The 20,833-nt window shown below is 52.7% G+C and overlaps 1 protein-coding gene across 1 annotated transcript in view; it reads left to right on the plus strand.

Annotated features, from left to right (window-relative positions):
- The first annotated feature begins 1,726 nt into the window (after nt 1-1,726).
- Kif26b (kinesin family member 26B) overlaps nt 1,727-20,833 on the plus strand; it is a 399,468-nt gene continuing 380,361 nt past the window's right edge. Inside the window, exons 1-2 of the mRNA XM_055608810.1 lie at nt 1,727-1,872; nt 2,521-2,922. Coding sequence (XP_055464785.1) covers nt 1,762-1,872; nt 2,521-2,922 — 513 coding nt within the window. The 5' untranslated portion in view covers nt 1,727-1,761. The remainder of the gene's footprint in view (nt 1,873-2,520; nt 2,923-20,833) is intronic.

The raw sequence follows: 20,833 nt of genomic DNA on the forward strand, positions 1-20,833 counted from the left end.
GGTTCCAGCACCCCGGACCGAGGTCCCCCGCTCCCTCCTCCTGACGCGGCTGTCCGGAGGGAGGCAGAGGCCAGGGAGGCCCGCCACGTCGCCCTCCAGCCCCCACCTCTAGCCCCAGGCCAGGTCTTTCCGGGGTGCCGAGATGCCATTGCACCACACGTGATCCCCGCGCCCGGCCGCTCCTGCAGGAGGCGTCTCGCGGGGTGTTAATTAAAGGTCACCACAAAACAGACCCGCCGGCTCGCCACGAGAAACGTCCTCCCGGGGAATGAAAAACGACACCCCGGAGCAGCCACGTGTGGAGCCCGCGTCCCCGCGCTCCGGGGCGCTGCGCGGGGTGGGGGCGGGGCCGGGGGGGGGGGAGAACCGGACAGCCGGCGACAGCTGGGTGCCCCGGACACCCCCCGGGTCCGGGCGCTGGCGGGCACACGTGCCAGAGCCCGAGGGGGCCGACCCCCCGCCTGAGGCCCGCGCCACACCCCCTCTCCAGGCCCGTGCAGTCCTCCCGCGCGCCTGTGCGGCGCGGCCGATCCCTCAGTTTCCCCAGCCCGGCAGCTGCGCGCTGGCTCCCCGGCTCACCTGTGCGGGTCTCGGGAGGTCTCCCCGGCATTAACAGGGACACCCTTGGGCCGGTGGGCGGGCTCGGCCCTCCCCCGGGCGCTCAGACCCGGGTCCGGGGGGCGGGGGTGGGGAGGAGGGACCCCGAGCCGGCTGGGGCTGGGAGGGCGAGTGGAGGAAAGGTTTGCCAGGCAGGTCTGGGAGAACAAAGGGCGGGGGGTTAGCCCCGGCCTGTTTGCGGACTTGTTTGTGACTCAATCGGTTCGCGCGGCGGCGTTTCAAAGGGCCGAGCCGCGCGCCTCGCCGCCGGGAGGAGGAGAGCAGCTCCCGGGAGGGGGCGGGGAGGCCCGGGCGCCGCATTTCCGCGCAGCGCGGCCGGCTCGGGGCTGCAGGCTCGCGCGGTGGGCAGCGCCGGAGCCCCCGGCCTCGGGCCCGGAGCCAGCAACTTCCCCGCCCGGAGCCAGATTGACGACCCCGCCCCCCTCCAACTCCAGCCCCCGCCCCGGCTGCGCCTGGCGATGCCAGGCCCGGGCGCCCGGCCGTAAATGGCTCGGGGCTGGCTCGGCGGCGGCGGCGGCGGCGGCCGGGCGGGCTCCGAGGCGGCGGGGCCGCGGCTCCCCAAGCTCCGCGCTGCGCCCGGGCGCACACGCGCGTCCTGACCTCCGGCCGCATCCCCGGCCGCGCACGGCCGCCCTCTCCACCGCCCTGCGCGCAACTGTCAGGAGGAAAAAACGGGCCGGCGCATATTGGCTCGGCGACACGCCGAGGCTCCTCCCCGAGTCTGGAGCCTTATATTTTGGGGAGAATTTCTTTGAACTCAGTTAGAGAGCTCGGGGAAGGAGGCGAGTTCCCACCGCCGGCTCGGCTGGGCGACGGCTCACCCACCTTCCCGGCAGCCGCCCCGCGCCCTCGGCGGCCCCGCCGGAGGAGACCGCGCCGCTCCGGCAGCAGGAGGATGCCAGCGGTCTGGATGTGACCGCGAAGGCAGGACGCGCGGCTGCAGGCGGCAGAGACATGAAGGAACCCATTATCTGAGAGCCACCCGCCGCCCCAGCCCTCCCTGCCCGTTGGCGCTGTCACTTCGGGGGTCCATTTGCTTTTATTCTTCCCGCTCCCCTCCCCACCCTCCCATCAGGAGACCTTGACTTGAGGACCGACCCCCGCCACCGGCGGGGACGCCTTCGGGGTCGGCAGGCCCTGTGGATGCAGCCTGGCGGGAGCGTTTGGACCCTGTCCTCCGGAGGAGCCACCATGAATTCGGTGGCTGGGAATAAAGAGAGGCTTGCGGTCTCCAGCCGGGGCAAGAGATACGGGGTGAGTTGCGTCCGCGTCCGCGCGGACGTGCGTTCCCGGGGACCCACCCGGGCGGGGTAGCCTCGGCTTCCCGGGAGCCGGCGACGGGCGCACGGTCCCCAGCCCCGGCGGGTCCGCGGGCCGGCGGGGCCGAGCGTGCGCGGAGGCGGGTCCGCGGCTCTCCCGGCTCCGGCCCTCCCCTCCCCAGCACCCCTAACTTTTGCAGAGTTAAGCCGAGGGGGAGCTTCCTCCCCAGGAATTCCTCTGCGGTTCCCCCCTCAGATCGCTGGCCCGGAGCGCGGGGGGTGTGGGGAGACGCCTTTCTTTTTACCCCCGGGACCCGGAGAGCTGCACCCCGAAAGAGCAGACACCCCGAAGTCACCGCCCCCCGCCCCCGGGATAGGATGCTCCAGCACCGTGTGCCTAGGCAATTGCTAGGTGTGGGTGCCGGGGCCGGAAGAGCGGGGCGCTGGCTGTCTGGGGTTCTGGCGTGAGCTGCGGGGCATCCGCGCCCCGCGAGCTCTTTTGCCGACCCCCGGGGGGAGGGCACCGGTGTGCGGTGACGCCGGCGAGGGTGGAATGGAGGCCGAGGGGGGGGGGGGCGGGACGGCGCGGCCCCCCGGGCGCCGGGGGCCCGGCGGGGCCTGACGCCGCGCGTCTCTCCCGCAGGTCGGCGAAGCGTGCTCGCCCACCAAGCCCGCCGCGCCCTTCTCTCCCGAGAGCTGGTACCGCAAGGCGTACGAGGAGTCGCGCACCGGGAACCGGCCCACTCCCGAGGGCGCGGGCTCCGCGCTCGGCTCGTCCGGGACCCCGTCCCCGGGCTCGGGCACCTCGTCCCCGAGCTCCTTCACCGGCTCCCCGGGCCCCGCGTCCCCGGGCATCGGTACCAGCTCGCCGGGCTCCCTGGGCGGCTCGCCGGGCTTCGGCACCGGCTCCCCCGGCTCGGGCAGCGGCGGCGGCTCCTCCCCCGGCTCGGACCGCGGCGTCTGGTGCGAGAACTGCAACGCCCGCTTGGTGGAGCTCAAGAGGCAGGCTCTCAAGTTGCTGCTGCCGGGACCCCTCCCGGGCAAGGTGAGCCGCGGCGGGGTGCTCGCGGGGAGCTGCGGCCACCTCAGGATGCTGCCTCCGGGCCCCTGGCTGAGCCCCGGGCCTCGCGGCGCAGGAGGGTGCCCCAGGGCGTTTGCCCTGCCGTTCTCCCCGCCCGCTCGGCGAGCCTGCAGCAGCGGGCTAGAGGGGGCAGTAAAAGCCAGCTGCTGGGAGGTGCAGCCTCTCAGGGCTCACGCGTGGCCCACCTCCCCTGCACCGCAGAAACCCATTTTCCGAAGCCAGCATTTCTCCCTGAACACTCCCATGTGGCTGCGTGAGGAGGGTTAAGAGGTGGCTCGCTGTGAGAGCTGAGTTACAGCCCGACCTGCCCCTGCGCTTATTTAATAGGCGACGTTGGTTCCTCCATAGCAGCCCCGTCTGCAAGGTGTGACCGGCCCGGGCCCCCGAGCGGAACACAATGCCCTTGTATTTGCACAGTTGGGCCCAAGTACTATAACATGATAATATTTACTCTTCCACTTCAAAGAGTTTTTTTTTAAAAAAATCAGTGGTTAGAGAGAAACATCAAGAAAACAGTGACTGGCTGTGGAGGCGGCCGACACCGTACAATGGCATTTTCCGGTTTATTTTTCTGTGACTTTTGAAATGAAGTATTGTGATTTTGAATAGCGAAGTTTAGGAGTAACCGCATCTGCTTATACACACACGCAAAAACACACACACACACACACACACACACACACACACACACGTGTTTTCTATACCAGGGTGCAGTTGCACAGACAACCACAGACTGCTGTAAAATTTAAAATGTGAAAAAAATCACCGCCAGGAGAATTGGTTTTATAAATCTAGAACTTATCTCAAGAGTAATTAGCTCGGTTATTGTCAGTTTGGCATTTCTGTAGTTCCATCATTAATCCTCCAGGACATCCCAAGAGTAAATCTCAGGGTGAGGAGAATTTCTTGGCCTTGCATGCCACACTGCCCTGATTTAACACCTTTTCCTAACTACAGACTTATTTTCTATTTTTTTGTAATCAATATTTCCTGATTGTCCACCCAGTTCAAAGTACAGCCCTGAAGACAGCAGGGGGCTGTCCTTGTCCACAGAGAGCTTGTCCTCCGGTGGACCCACAGTCCATCATGCATTCACATTCCTGGTCAGGGTTGCCAAGAGTGGAGTGTGGACGGGGTGAGAGAGACACACGTTGGAGAGAGCCCGGTGTCTGAGGTGTGACAGTGGCTGATCTTTGTCATCCTAATCAGTTGCGGGCCACCAAAATCATCTCAGAACATCCTTGAGGTCACATGCTCTGAGGGGCTCTTTGTGTTGTTGTTTGACCGCTCCTCTTGTGCACAAGTGAAGAAGCACCAACTCCTGTCCCCCCAAAAAGGCAGGGGTGAAGGAATACGGGCAGGAAGAAACAAAGGTTGGAGCTTAACCACACGCTTTGTGATTTATGGGGTCGTGCGATAGCCCGGGCCTTTGTTTTTTGTTGAGGCCGCCTGGAAAATTCATTTCACACCGCTTGGGAGGCCGTGCAGTGCCCGTGATGGTTGTATTTATCGGCTGAAATTAAAGTGGTGCTGTGAAGCTGATCATACTGTAGAGGGAGGTGATGGCTCCAGACGCAGGACCGGATGTAGCAAGTCTCAGTGCTCTGCTGACCCAGGGGAGGAGGGCTGTGAGTAATGGGGATGGTCAGTGACCCAGTGAGCATTTGAATGTCACACACAGTTGCCGGAGTTGCTTCAAGACACAGCATTAGGTACAAGGGGGCTTGCAGGATTTAGCCGGGCACAAGGGTGCTTTGGGTTAGCTCATTGCTGGTAAGCGAGAGATGGAGCCTTAATTTTCACTACCTACTGATTGTCTTTGGGCATGATAACTTTAGGGGGTGTGTGTAGGTGTTAAGCATTGTCACCCTCTCATTAGATGCAATTTCCATAACATCTTTAATCTTTGCAGCAGTTCAGTCAAACAAATGCCATGTCCTCTGGTGCCCCATGCATGGTGGGCCCTGTCCATTGGAGACAAGGCATTTCTTATCCTCAGAGCTGGATTTATGAGTAAACTATATGAGTGCTGATTTATGAGCAAAACTTCTGTAGCCTGTAGGCGCTGAAAGAGTTAAGTTTTGGGAGAACAAGGGATGTCATTGTGACCCCAACATGTAATTTGCCCTGGAGAACAAGAGTCTGGGAAGATAAAGACATGTTTTTGAGGGATAATTAGCAAAAATCATCTTCACAATTCACTTAAGATGCTTAACCGTATTTGGGGAATACTTTCACAAATAGAGTATTAAACCGTATTAGGTAGAATGAAAAGCCTTTCTATAGCCATTCTTAAGTCAAAGGCAGAAAAGCATGTCCTGAAATCTGTTACTGAAGAATGGATTTGGTTTTGATGCTTTTTGTTCCACTGATTTATCTTGCAATATTAGTGAGTCAGTTTTCTCATTTTAAATGCATTTTATCAATTCTTTAGAGTTTCACCCACTTTCTAACTTTCCCACTAACACAGCAGTGGGAAGCAGTGATTCAGCTTGTTGGAATGTCACAAGGCAAGGTTTGGAAGTGCTTCCATTCTTCAGGGAAAACTATAACACTGACATTTATCTAAGAGACAATATCCTTGAGATATACGGTGTATAGGATTTGAGGGTTTTGTTGGAAGGCACTGCCCTCGTTCAGGTTTTAATTAGATAGCTCACGTTTTCATCACTGTGCTGTCGTATGGCTTCCCTCTCCCTGCTCATCTGCAGGTAGTTGAGTTCCCCTCAGTTTATTTTGGGAATGTGGGGTGAGCAAAAGGTGATAAGGTATTGGACCATCTCTGTAGGGTCATCCGGTTGTCGTATCAAGTTAATGAGCGGCTCTGGTGCTCCGAGGGTTACCGCCTGAGTCTGTGACCACTGGAAGACTGGGCTTCTAGCTTCAGGGTAGACCAGTTGTATGGCCCCTGGGGGACATACTCGGGTGTAGCCAGTAATGGGGTGAGTGGTGATAATGTTGACAGAGACAAGAAATGTAGAGCGAAAGGTGGTGGTGGTGATACTTTGAGTTTTCTAGAGAGGAGATCAAGAGTGGAGGCAGGTCCAGCCATTAGACAGATTGTTGCTTGGACTCTCAAGACCCTGGGGGTGACGACTCCGCTCTGAATTCATCCTCTTAAAAGCAACTTACCTGAGCAGGGAGATGTGTGATCCTGGGGTCGGGCTGTAAAACCTGCTGATTGACTTTTACCACCTCAGTGAGAAAGCACCTGCCAGTTTATACCTTTTCTCCTTCAGCGCTGCTCAGCGGAAGCCCTCAGAGAAAGCTGAAGGCTGGGCTATGGAAAAGCGGTGGGCCTTTAGGTGAGGGCTGTCCTTCCCCCACTGTGGTGTTTCACTGTGGAGATATAAAACATTTCCTACGTCGTGGCAAGAATGTCTCCTGTTTTATAGACAGTCAAGGAACTGAGCCAGAAAGAGGGGCCAAGGAATGAATCTCTCCTTTTTTGAGCTAACCTAGATCATTCTGATAGCTATGACAGAAAGCCCAGGGAACATCAGCCCGGAGAAAGTCCCTGGAGTAAGCAGGAATGCTCCAGGTTGGGCAGAGGTTATCCGACATCTGCTCATTTCCATACCAATAAAGAAAAAATCTCTTAGGTAAAAGAAAGGTCCAGAACTATGGTCCTATCTGATTCTTTTTATTCCCTCAGTCACATATTCTGAGTCCATGTATGCCCCAGAAATATCAGCAAGATTAGCCAGACAGCCTGAGAAGGGTGACCAGGAATCACAGAGATGAAAGAAAAGAATGTGTGCTAGGGGTTAAAAACACCAGCCGTGGACTCGAAATAGCCAGAGCCCGAGGGAGTCTAGACGTGGGGAGATAGAAATAAATATTTCTGTATTTTACCAGTTCTAAAAGAGGAAGGAGTATGAAAAATAACTCTATGTAAAAGTCCTCCCAAAGCCATTGTAGTCGACTGCGTAGATAAAATAGACTTTACATGTAAAATAGTTACTAATTATGAAGGAATTCCAGACAAATTCCCCTTACTCTAAGAACACATGTTTAAAAAGCATCTTTAGAATCCTTTTCATTTTGAAGGCATTTAAAAAGTGTTTCCTTACTGGGGGCTGGAGTGATGGTTTCGTGTTTAAGAGCACTGGCTACTCTTCCAGAGGACGGGGGTTCAATTTCCAGCACCCTCAAGATGGCTCATGACTATCTGTAACTCCAGTTCCAGGGGCTTCAACCCGCTTCTGGCCTCTGCAGGCATAAAACATGCAAGTAGCACACTGACATACACGCAAACCTTTTCCCCCCTATTTTCAAGAATTTCATACTCGTACACAGTGAAATACGATCATAATTACCTCCCATTACCATCCAATTCCTTTCCTCCCCCATCCTAAATCCATGCCCTCTTTTGTTTCTTGATAACCACTAAGTCTAGTCAGTGCCGCCCATATGTACAGGTGTTTGGGGCATCTGCCAGAATGGAAACCAGTGACCACATTCTCGAGAAGCAAAGGGTGCTTCTCCCGTCCCCAGCTACCATCCACTGCCAACAGCTCCTCAGTATGGGGGGGGAGCCCCGAGACCATCTTCCCCGATTGATGCCCGAGGTTTGACCGCCTCAGTCTTGTGCAGGGTCTGTGCAGGTAACCACAGCTGCCCCATGTTCATGTTGTAACAGCCATCTCCGGAAGAGAGCATTTCACGGTACCCCTCCTCGTCCTCCGGCTCTTTGATATTAAAGAACAGCTGACACATAGCAGCGGTGATGAAAACATCCTGCGGCATTTATCATTTAAAGCCTCCCAAACCATCTCCAGAGTTTATAAAAACATTCCCAGTGGAGACAGGCGAACGGCAGTCTCTTCCTCGGCTACATTTCATTTTGCCAGACTTCTAAGTGTGGAACCAAGTACGGTCAGTTTTTTGGAGTGACTTAATTCATTTGAGAACCTCCCCGACTGGTGATCATCTCTAGACAAGATTATTGCATGAGAAACGTGATTTTTTTAAATGGCCGGCTGCGGCTGGTGGTCTGTCTGTGTTTGGAATGATTAAGTCAGTTAAAGTTTAGGTCGGTTGCTCTTTGGTGGTAAGTCACAGATTGTGCCAATCCTCAGCCAACAACACGGTGACGAGAGCAATGACGGATGATTGACAGCGACTGTCTCTGTGTGCCAAGTGTTGTGCTAAGACTGACAGTCTCATAGCAAAATAAATTTGTGTGGGACTTGTCTGTCTTGGAGTTACAGGTGTTTATTGTGGTTATTATCGTCAGTCTCACACACATACATGCATGCATGCACACAGATACTCCCACATGCATATAACACGCAGAGAATAGGGGAATCCAACCTCGTTTCCTCCCACGGCCCCTGAGGGTCACACTGTTAGAATAACAAGCTGGGGATTGCTGCTCGAGCATGGTAGTTTTTGGGCTTGCAGATGGCAAGTTCATGTTTGCTCTGCCTTCACCTTGTTGATCTGCGGAGGCGCCATCCTGACCCAAGAGACGGAGCTTTTCAGGGACATTCAGGGCCACATACATGGAGCTCTAGCCTTCCCTGCCACTCAGATCCCGAAGATTACAAGCCGGCTTGTGGTGGGGCGTCTCCTCTCCCTTTTCAGCATCATTTTACTATTGTCTGCTCACAGGCCCCCTTTCTTCATAACCTGTTGAGTGGTCCTGCTGGGTCAAGGAGCTCCATGTTGAATGGGTGCTCCGTTGATCTTTCTCACTTCTGGGTACCAGTTGGAAGGAGTCCATGTTTACAGACTCTGGTAGAGGTGCCGATGGATGGGGTACATCTGTGTTCCTAAGTTATGTTTGGAATATTTATCAAAATATCATGTCAGTTTGCATCCACCATCCTTCTGGCTGTTGTCTTTGGACCTTCTCCAGAACCCCTCTGGAGAAAAATGGCCTCCGAATCCCAAGCAGAAAGGCATCTATCTCATAGGAATTCTCTTTACTTCCTTAATTAATTTTTATTCTTTTTGCTTGTGAGAGTGTGTTTCATAGCCCAGGTTGGTCTTGAACTCACTCTGTAGCTAAGAGCTATTCCTACCAAACATGTTGCAACACTTTTTTAAATAATTAAGATGGTGTAGAGTTGGTACGCAGGAAGCAGGAAAATATAGGAATGACCTGAGGACAACAGGAAAATTGGTTCATGACAATAGTGGTGGGAAAATGGGTGTCTTAATAGAAGGTTTTGGAGCCAGTCACAGTGGCACTGTGATCCCAGCATGCAGAGAGGCAGAGGCAGGCAGAGCTCTGTGAGTTCGAGGCCAGCCTGGTCTACAAAGTGAGTCCAGGACAGCCACAGCTACACTAAGAAATCCTGTCTCGAAAAAACAAATAAATGAATGAATGAATGAATGAATGAATGAATGATTGTGGGAAAACGGAATAGAGAGCTATTTAGGAAAACATGAAACTGACCTATACTGTTCACTATATACCCAGAAGATCTCCCAATGGGCCAGAGACCTAAATAATAAATAGTGTATAGCTTTGTACATATGCCCACAACCTCAGTGCTTTCCAAACAAACATTGCTCCGAGGTTGCCATTTTATCTAGTGCTTTGTGTTGTGTCCATGTGTGGGTGTGGGGGAGGGTCAAGGTCAATGTTGGGTGTCTTCCTCAGCCTCTCTCCAACTTAGTTTGTGAGCCAGGATCTCTCAGTCTAAACGTCACCACTTCTGCTCGACTGACACTGGCCGCCACACCCCAAAGATCCCCCTGACTCTGCCTCCCAGGCCCGAGATTACAGACATGTGCCACTGTGCCTGGAGGTTTTCCATGGGTGCTGGGTGCTGCCTGGAGCCGTACACAGTTTGCGGTTAGAGACAGGCACTTGGGGAATACAGGTGTAAAGGTTTTGCTGTTGAGGGCGGGAATGGCCAAGTGTAACCCAACTGGTTTGAGTTCTCTAGAGCATAGGGTTCAGTGATCCAGTGGGTCCAGCGAGGGTCTCTAGAGTGGATCTGGAGGTGGAGACATGGATCTGGCAGTTGTTACCAGGAAAAAGGCTCTGGGATGCCCAGATGATGTGAGCTCTGTGTATGTGGGGTGGGCACGTTAGCAAACTGAGCGTGAAACATAAGCATTGGCACTGAAGGGACAGGAAGCCCACGGGATCAAGAGGGCAGACCAGGTCAGAAAAGAGGGAGTCAAAACAAGGGAGACCGTCCAGCGCCATGGACACCAAACAGCAGGGGTGCTAGGGAGCAGGGTGCTAGCAAGCCCCGAGTGGTGAAGGGATCAAGGAGGCAGGGGCTGAGGTGTCCACGGAGTTTCAAAGTCCATGAAACTTTCCAAAAAGGAGGTTCTTGGAAATCGTGGCATGAACAATTTCCGGCATTGTGGAGAGAGATAGTCAAGGTCAGGGTGTCCAACGGTGGACGGAGAGCTGGGGTTTTCTGAGGCTGCGCCAATGGGAGGTAACGAGGGGTGCCATTCCTGACGCTCTCAAAACGAAGACCTGGGCTCAGCAGCTCCCCCTAGTCGTTTGGGTTTTGGAACTTGGCAATTCTGCCCAACAGTGTGTTGCCGGGACTGTGCCGCTCAGGTTGCAGTGAGGACCGAGTGACTGTGAGAAAATACCGGCTCTCGCTTCGTGCTATTATTCCAATGACTTTCCACGTAGAGTTGAATACGACGAAAACCGACCTCCCCACCCCCTGTCCCTCATCTCCTTCTGCCGCTTAATGGCCAGACACCAAAATGGAGAAAAGAGAGACAGCACTGGAGAAAATGCAGCCATTCAGCTCTTTTGCCATTTCTTCATCTCCAAGTCAACCTCTCATAGTGTTCATCATTCTGTGGGTGTGTCTCCCCCGCATCATTTCAGGTGCCCGTGGTTGAGGGTGGCTCCTCCTTTTGGTCCAGTTGCCATGAACATGGATCGGGAAGCTTCGCCACAGATGGAAATCCCTCCCCGGGAGCTGCGAGTCCCCCAGGGAGGGGAGCAAGAGTGGCTTTTGGCATTGCGGGCCCTGGTGAATGAAGGAGGACAGATTTCCTTCGCTGACTGCGCGTGCCGTGTGCAGATCCGCGCGGAACCAGGAATTCGGCTTATCTCTCCAATCCAGTTTTATCTTTCTCAGACAGTTTTCTTTGCAGTTCTACTTTGCTGATTCTGTCGCATTGATTCCAGCCAGACCCTGTGAAGACGGCTGGAAATAGAGACGGTGCCCTCCCCCACTCGGCAGCATTTTCCACACTGGTGGCAGCTGGGAGACGGAGTGGACAGGGAGGGCAGGGCGCCTGGAAGCCCTGATAGAAAGGGAGGGCCTGCTCTGAATGCCGCAGACTGGAAGGCTCTGGGCAGAGCAAGCATGAACCGTGTCTGAGGGTGTCGAGGGATGCCGTGTCTGCAGCTCGTGGGATTTTTCAGTCAGCATCCTGCTTGCTGGTTGGTACTGTTGCTGACCGCCAAGGTTTGATAAAGCCGTTTTAGCTCCCCACAGGACACGCTTCTCAGATCTCTGATGGCGCTTACACACAAATTTCTGTTTTTAAATTATTTTGTCTGAAGCCACAAACTGTGAGTTCACAAAGCTGAAACCTGCTCTTCAAATATAGATTTTTTTTTTAACGTAATGATTCTCTTTATCTCATTTGAGTGATGTCTGAGATTTGTAATTGCTTAGTGGAAGAATTTTTTCTTCTAGGCTAACACAGTAGCTTAGGGTATTGAGGTGTGTGTGGGTGTGCGCGCGTGTGTAATTCTGTCCTTTAGTCAGCTGTGATGAGCAGCTATGCCTCCTCAGAAATGCGGTCAGCTTATATCTAGTGGCTACTTTTGAGGAATAGTCACTACCTCCCTCCCCCAACTGCGTGCAATGGGGTGACCTCATGCAATAGGAGGTCTCATGCAAGGGTGGACCTCTTCACTAAGTGACAAGAAGCCAAAAGAGAAATGGGAGGCAGCCAAGAGCTGTTGGGCTAGTTAACTAAAAGATGATTCAGAGAATAAGCTGTGAGATTTGGAGGACCCACTACCAGCCACCGCTGTTCAAGAAAGATAACCTGCCGGCTTAGTTGTGTGTTTGGAGTGAGTAGCGTAGGTACCAGAGGTTCATACAATCTCAGATAGTTAGGTGAACTGGATTGTCTGGTAGCCAAGGTACAACCTGGCTTCCAGCATAGTTAGCATTTGGGATCTTAGGATAGTTTGATGTATCTCTGTCTCTGTCTTTCTGTCTCTCTCTCTCTCTTCCCTACCCTCTCTCCCTTCTTTGCTTTCTTCCTCTTTATTTTCCTCTTCCCTCTTTTGGTGTTGGACATCAAATCCACAACCTCTGAATACTGGCCAACTTCAGGATGGGAGTCAGCAGTATTCTCTCCCAAGTCCCTCCCAAGTCCACGAGTCTCCACAAACCTAGAGAGAGGCCCTCAGACTTTATGAAGTTCATGTCAGCCCTGACCTTCCAGGACAGGCTTTGACATAAGCTTAGATGGAGTTTTGGTTAGGCCAACAGCCTAAAGCTGCTTAGTAAGCTGCCGTGCTGTGGGATGCGGGCCCAGTGGTTACCATTGGTGAAAGTGCCCAGAGACTGACGTGGTTCTCCTGTTTCTTTCGGTGCTGGGCACAGAACCCAGGGCCTCACGTATGCTGACCACACACGCTACCACTGTCGCTCGTCCCCAGCCCTGTCTTGCCTGCTCTCTCTCTCTCCCTCTCTCTGTCTCTCGCTTGCTCGCTTTTGTTTGTTTTTTTAGGGTCTTGCTGTGTAACCCTGACTGGCCCACTCTCTGTATAGACAAGGCCCGGTGATCTTCCTGCTAATGTCCCCATCTACAGAAGTGTGCTGTCCTACCTGACCCTCCTTCGTTTCAGTAAAGCTGTGTGCTCTGTCCTCTGGGCTTGTGAACAAAATAAACATGGACAATCAAAAAGACAGTCGATTTTAAGAGATCAGTTTGGTAAGGAGTATTTGAGGGAAAGCCCAGCCTTCGGGACTGTGAAAGGGCAGCTTATCCTTTAGATAAGGCAGATATCCTTAAGAATATCTGCCCTATTGATTAGGATTTAGAAATAGTGGGGAGGGGGAGGTTTTTTCTCTCTCTTGGTAGTTTATGAATGAACATGAGGACTCCAAACACTGGAATCATCAAGTTGAAAGCACGTTTGCCCAGGACTTGCCTCTCTCTTTTTATCTATCTATTTATTTATTTAATTTACATCCTGCACAAGCAGGTCCTGCCTTCAAGCCTCCGTGCTGCAGACTGAGGCAGGGACAGTGCAGCTAGCTGCCTTCTGGGTCGTTGAGGTCTGTTCAGGTACTGTCAGTTTGACTTTTCTCCTTTATCACAAAGCTTCCTGGGTAGGCTTCTCCTAACTCTTCTTTCAAACCCGACATTCTGGGTTTTCATCCAGACACAACTGAGGGAGCATGATATTGAAAGCATGGCTTTGTTTGGCTTTTGTGAGCCCAAAGCATGCTCGGACCTTGAAGTAGGGCTGAGAACATCCCAGGGCAGCAGGAGCTGGGCAAACCCACCTTGTCAGCCCCCACCTTTCCCTGGCATTCTCCGGCACACCTATGACAGTGTGAGCAGAGCAGCCGGGGCTGACGCTTGCTCAGTGTTCTGGCCTATGTGTTATGGGCCCTCCTGTTGTTGAGTCTCTCCTTAGCTGCTCTGGATTACATGCGTCTCCTTTCCCCCTACGTTTATTGATGTGATTAGGTCTGCAGTTTCCAGGGTGCTTTGTGACCGGCTGTGTGTGGGGTATGTGTTTGTGTGTTTGCTATGTGCATGTCTCATATGTGTGTTTGCTGCATATATCTACATGATTGTGCATGTGAGGTGTGTGTGTGTGTCATATGTGCTAGATATGCGAGGTGTCTGTGATATATGTGTTACGGGGAGATGTATGTGTGTTGTGTGTGTTTGGGTGGTGGTGGTACGTGGTGTGGATGTGAGATGTGTGTGTGTGTGTGTGTGTGTGTGTGGTGTGCTTTCAGAGCCCTGAAGGGAGCAGAGAGGTTGGTGACTCAGTGGACATCCTGTCTCAGGCTTCAGATATTGTTAGGCTGAAGGTTTTATTGGAGGTCAAGGCAGCTAATAAAGTGAGCCATGCAGTTAAAAGTGCATTCATCCGAGGCTGGCTGTTGCACAGGCCAAGGGAGGAAGCCAGCAGCAGCTGCAGGTTGGCCTGTGATGGCTTTATGAGCTTTTTTTTTTTTTTTTTTTTTTTTTAGCCAGAGTGGTAAACTCAATACAAAGGCCTGGTTTTAATATGCCTGATTGGGCCTTCTGCTTCCTGCACGGGACATCCAGCAGAGGAAGGAGACCAAGGGGTTGTGGGCATGTGCAGGGAGTTAATTTATCTTTTTATAGGGTGCTCGTAGCTTCCAGGGCCTCCAGCCATGCCCTTTATGGTGGGTGGGAAGGGGACGGCAGCTTGCTGGAGGCTTAGGAAGCTTGCCTGTCCATGTAGAGAGGTCCTCGGGGCTTCTGGCTGTCCATGGTAGTTTCCAGAGAACTTGTTTCTGCTGATATTCTGCTCACATGTGTCTGTGTCCTGACCCGCACCCACGCATGTCACAAGTGAGCATGGGCTTCCTGCTTTGTTTAGATTTCTGTGCATGCAGTACACATGGAGTCCCTTTCCAATGTTTGAATTCTCTAAAGACTTTTTTAACAAAGGAAAGGCTACAAACAAACAAATAAAACCAGAACAAACAATCCCTGCCCACTGTTGGGCAATGAAGCCCAGGCTGGGTGAGGGGAAGCAGCTGGCTGGTGATCTAAGGAGGTGCTATACTGGTCAGTCGTGCTGGCTTGTTGACATGGTCGTTCGTTCCCTTCTCCCTCGCAAGGCCAGGCGTCTGCGGGCTGGCGCTCTGGGGGTTCTTCAGGACTCTGGCTCAGTCATCAGCTCCCGTCATCACTTGGCCCCTGGCAGAGGAAAGGGACGCAGGGATGCTCACTGGAGGCTTCCAGAAATGGTTCCTAGGTACTCCAAAGAGCAACCTTGTCATCACCAGTCAGAAGCTGGTGGGGACAGGGACAGTTATCTGGGGCTGCACGATGAAACGTGTGAGCTGGGTGGCTGGCCAAGGGAGGACCACTCATTTCCTTCAGTTCTCAGAACACCTGAGGTCTAGGCACCGGTGGAACCTTACCTGCTCAGGCTGATCTTTTGCGTCACACTTTTTTTTTTTCCTTCTTCTATGTTCTTTCCTGTGGTGGAAAAGACTGGCTTGCTGTTTAGAGTCTCCTTTAAGAGGGCCTAAATTCCCCTCTGTGAGAGTTTGGTGGTTTGAATAAGAACGGCCCCCATAGACTCATATACTTGAATGCTTAGCCATCAGGGAGTAGCACTACTTGAGAAGGATTGAGAGGCGTGGCTTGCTGGAGCAAGTGTGTCACTGGGAGGGGGCTTGGTGTTTTTAAAAGCCTGAGTCGTAAGTAGCTCTGCCTGTGTGCTGCCATGTTCCCTGCATGATGACAATGGGCTACCCTTCTGAAACTGTAAGCCAGCCTCTAGTGAAATGTTTTCTTTTATAAAAGTTGCCTTGGTCATGGTGTCTCTTCACAGCAGTAGAACTATAAGACGGAGAGTTTCACCACCCCCTCGACATAACCTTTATGCCTTTCTGCTGTCATTTGAGGGATAGGGATGGTTTGGTTTTCACTTATGACTTTTGGGGGAACATGAACACTCAACCCTCTGCATCCAGCAGAAGAAGCAAATCCCTCAGGCCATGCTGGAGATTGCTCTCATTTTTCCTGCACCGTCTCTGTCCTGTGGTGATATGATAACACAGGATTGCATCCTAGATGATGGAGAAGAGTCTGGAAGAGCAAGCAGCCCTCTCTTCCATTAGTAGCATTGACGCACGTGGGGTCTGGAGGGCGGAGGAGAATGCCACAGATGACTTTGAGTCTTTCAATGCTGAGCGTGAAGCATTCGGGACAGATGACACACAGGCACATCAGACACTTTATATTGGCCAGTACTGAATTCCCTAAGGTTCCCACAGACTCTAGACATTTCTGATCTAAGGTGTTGAGATCATCGCGACCTCCTCAGCGCATTTTTGGCTTCAGTTTTACAATCGGAAGCTATCCTTCTCCATTGCACAGGCAGATGTGACATCTCTCTGTTTTCTGAGACAGGGTTTCTCTGTGCAGCCCTGGCTGTCTTGGACTCACTTGGTAGACCAGGCTGGCCTCGAACTCACAGCGACCCGCTTGCCTCTGCCTCCCTGAGTGCTGCGATTACAGGTGTACGCCACCATACCTGGCTTTAAGAAAGGAGGAAACGCGTTGGAGAATAGGCCAGTGTTTGAGTGATCGCCTCCCATGCATGAGGCCCTCTGTTCAACCCCCAGCCCCATAAAAAGAGGGGCAACAGTTTAGCTGCAGGAGCTGCTCCCCTGAACCCAAAACTCCGTTCGCCGCAGTGTCTGTCCCTAGCACCCACCAGACTGGGAGAAAATACACAGGACTGTGTCTTTCTTACCAGCATGAAGACTGACACACAACATTTACGCCCTGAGGGTCAAAGAAACACAGGCCCCGCGGATACAGACAGAAGGACCCACAGACATTAAAGAAACAGTGGTGTCCTGGGCTCTTCTTGGGAGCACATGCTGGCATGTTTTTAGTAGATCACGGACTTCTCAAATCTTCCTACACAGGGCAGAGTCATTGTGTTACGTTAATTTGAATCAACACTCTAAGTTTACGGTGTCGGCCACCATCGGACTCTCAATTTCAGTCCCGGATGTCTCATGACCGCAGGATGGTGCCTCAGCAGCTGCCATAGAGGTTGTGACAGAGTGAAGTAGGTGTCGACCGTGTATAGAGTGACTTCCGGAGTAGAGAGCCACCCTCTCAGTAAGGAGAACTTTGCTCTTCTGTAATGTGGCAATTTGGGGCAGGAGCTGGACGCTGATATTTAATGAGTGCCTGCTGTGTGCCAGGCAAAATGTGCTCAGGAGCAACCATTACCAGCCCTGGCAATCGAGGAAACCGAGGTGGAGAGCAGTGTATAAAGCTGGAAAGCAGCCGAGGAAAGACTCAGCCTGGACATCAGCTTCAGAGAGCGTGACCCTGGCCGGAGAAGAGCTGTTCCTGTGAACTGCCTGGCCATGCAGCCGTGGCTTAGGAGAGTTAACATGGATTGATCTGATGGCAGGTACCTTAGGAGCAAATCTCTCACAGCCACCCTGTGAGGCTGCTGTTTCACCTTCCCTGCTTGACAGACAAGAAAATTCAGTAGAGTCAAGATGCCAAGGCCAGGATCTGGCAGGAGACAGGAAGTGGGCTGGGTGGTCCTTGCATGGTGTAGTCTTGCTGCATGGTCCTTGTGCCCGACACCCACTACTTGCTGCCCGTTTTGACCCTCATCACAGTCCTTTGAGGAGGGGACAAAGGGGCATCCCAGATCTGAAGCCAGGGAAGAGGGATACAGGAAGGAAGGGATTCCTTCCTTCCTTCCTTCCTTCCTTCCTTCCTTCCTTCCTTCCTTCCTTCCTTCCTTCCTTCCTTCCACTTACCTTCTGGGGAAGAGCTTGGCAGCTCCTCCCTCTGCCTCTTTACCACAAGGTACCCTGGCCCTACAGGGCTCAGCACCATGTGACTATTTCACGTATGCCTCTAACAGTGTGAAGAGTTTCACTCGGGCAGCCGCCATCACCGAGTAAACACAAGAGCTGGCAGATAAATCTGTGTGAGCATAGCACATTAAATGGCTCCCCGAATAACAGTCACTAATACGTTGCTATAATTACACTGCACATTTTGCTGTAAACTCCAAAAAATGATTTATTAAACTCTTGGGTCCTTGACAGCAATATGCTCAATGGCAGAGTAACTTTTTCAAATTTGCCAGCACATTTTGTACATATGACTTTTTTGGAGTCCAACCAAATGGGCCTTTTAAGAGCTCGGGTTAGTTAACACCAACTTCTATTTATGCAGCTGGTTTCCAGGTTACCTCACAGGGAGGTGGCCATTCCCACACTATGTCTCTCTCACCCCCCTTTAAGGATTATTGGGGCTGGACATGGAATAGTTTGTTTTAAAAAATGTTTTTTTAATAGACAAAAGAAAGAAAAAAAAAGTGAGGGCTAAGAAACATTTCCTACCCCCAACACCATTAACACACTGTCACCTCGAGCCAGTTGCTACTGAAGGCTCCACACCCTTGATCAGCATCACGAGGGAGTCAGGTCAGAGCTGAAGAAAGGAAAGACTGATTTTGGCTCACCGTTCCAGTCCGTCACATGAGGAAGATTTCATGGAGGTGAAGGCTGTAGAAGAGACCTTTCTCGAGGTGACGGACTAGGGTGAGAGAGCGAGCCAGACTGGGGTAGAGATGGTGACACATAGGTGAGGTGGCAGCAGCCGCCGGAAGCAGACATGGGAGATGCTATTACAAAATGCATCACCTCTATAACCCTGGTGATGGCATGATGCTGCCGTCATGTGTTCCTAGGACAGGGCTGAACTCTATTTCATACAGAGACACACTGAGCACACCGAGAGGTGCAGGCCCGTTCTTTTTCACTTTCCCCCTTTGTGACAGGATGAAAAAGTCTTACACGGGTTAGCTCCTTCAAGAAACGAGACTCTTAGTTAAAGCCCACCTCCTCTCCAGATCTTGAGGTTCGGTGTTCAGCCTTGCCCATTTTGGGGGACTGCGGGACTTCTGTACTGTGGGCATGGTGATGGCGGGTTGCTCAGGTGAGCCGGTCTCATGAACACAGAGGGCCAGGGCGGGCCCTGCGGAAGACGGAAGGAAGCAGAGCCGGCCTGCTGCTTGTCTGTAGACGGCAGGCCTTGTTCCCTACAACTGCCTGACCAGCTGTGGGTTTCATCCCAGTGAAAGGAAAGAAGGAAGGAAGGAAGGAAGGAAGGAAGGAAGGAAGGAAGGAAGGAAGGAAGGAAGGAAGGAAGGAAGGAAGGAGTAGAAACAAGCACAGAAAAATTAGATGCAGTTTTGTGGGGAGATGTAGTCAACATGCAGCCAGGATGAAAACATAACGGAGCCGCCACAACCCAAGTTCTTAGATCGCCTTTATTGTGCTGTTATTAAAAAGGCCCTTTATGACAGAGCCCTCTGTGCAGGGTCAGGAGAGCCACAGGCAGGTAGGATGGCTTTGATTAACTCTTGGGTTTTACTCTGAGACATTATAACTCGGGTCCTTGCCTGTAGGATAGTGGCATTCTTTGTCAAAGCAGAGCTGTCTGAGGAACGGTGTCACTGTGGGGCTCACATTTGAGCCCGGAAGTCATAGTGGTGGAAGGGAACCATAGATGTTCTGGGAAGATGGGACCCTGTAGCCCATCGTAGGATGTCTGTCTTTCTCCGCATCCCACAGGTCAGTGGGCATTGTGCCCTTGGCAGTGAGCCTGGATTTGAAAGGTTAGGAGACACCGAATCTTCCAAGAGCTGTGGAAAGGGAAGGTACCTCATGTCTTAGTTCCCCCTAAGCCTTCAGGTAGGCTTGGGATCCTACCCACCCCCTGCCGCCTTCCCCAGTAGAAAGGCTTTCAGGACACTGGAGGGCTGGTCCCTTCTGTGGTCTGGGGTTTCAGCTTCAGAAGAAGGGGTGCGGCTGACAGGGTGGGCTGGCAGGAGAGGGGCCTCTGGCTTTCAAGTAACTCTCCCTGTGATTCTCACAGTTGGTTTATTTCCGAAGATAACCCGCCACTCAACATTGAACAGCCGGTGCTTTAGGGGTGGGACCTGCTACCCACTGTACATACAGATGCTCAGAGGGCGGCCATCCCTCCTCCCCGCCTTTTTTTTTTCTTTTTTTAGGACCGCTATCTTTATTGATCCCCAGTTCCTTTTAGGATAACACTTATCTCTTGTTGAATGCTGGCAAGGCATCTTACTTAGAAGTCTCTTCAGGGGAACGGATTGCACAACTCCAGACTTTGGAAGGACCTGGGCTTGGCGGGAGAGTTTCATGTGACGGACGCACAGGGCGCGCGCTGATACGTGGCCCACCCACCGGGGCTGGCAGAGGGGAGCACCGAGCCTGTGTGAGTGAGGTCTCAATGGAGCCTTTATGCACCCCACTTCACATGGGTGGGGAGCCCATGCCTTTTGGTTTTGATTTTACTGGTTCTTGGGGTGTGTGTTTCCCCCTGTCCCCTGGTGATGGATAATGGAGCTGGCAGTTTAGGCCTGTTTCTGATTAGCAAAAATGACCCTTAAATGAGACCAGGGGAAAAATGTCCTCCTGAGCCTCTGGGGCCCTGGTTTTTCCCATAGAAGTTTAACGGCCCAGGGTCCTGTGATTTTAGCTGGGAAAATGAAAGGCTCGGTATTGGGGGAGGGGTGCTGCTTTTAAGTTTGGAGGGAGGCGAGGGGGTTGTAGTGAGCTGAACGCTGGCCCAGTTCAGAAGGGTGAACAGTGTAAAGGCAGGGGGGCCACAAGGGCCACTTCCCACCTGTTTCATTTTGTTTTTCAAAAAAAAAAAAAAAAAAAAAAGCATAAACTGTATGGTCCCAATGTTACTGGCGGCTGAGGCAGGAGGATCGTTAAGTTTAAGCCTTGCCCGGGCTACAGAGCAAGATCCTGTCTCCAAAAAGAAAGTTAAAGGAAGAGGAAGAAGGCCTTCCTTCACTGATTCCTAAGGCAGTCGGGAGTGTTCTCGTGCCATCCGTTCTACAGCCATCCTGGACATGTCTGGAGACCCACAGTGGTCCGGGCGCTGTCCTAGAAGGACAGATTCCCGGGTGACTAGAGCTCCCCTCACGGTTCTGGGACTGTGTCCGGAGGCTGAGCTGTTAGCACCTTCCTCTTGGTCTTGTCCACAAGTAGGTTGTTGGTTTACACACTTCTGTACCTGTCTGCTGCTGGTATCTATGCTAATTCAGTGTGGTGTGTGTGTGTGTGTGTGTGTGTGTGTGTGTGTGTGTGTGTGTGTG

This window comes from Psammomys obesus, unplaced genomic scaffold (genome assembly GCF_907164565.1).
Source record: "Psammomys obesus unplaced genomic scaffold, mPsaObe1.curated_primary_1811, whole genome shotgun sequence".
Taxonomy (NCBI): Eukaryota; Metazoa; Chordata; class Mammalia; order Rodentia; family Muridae; genus Psammomys; species Psammomys obesus.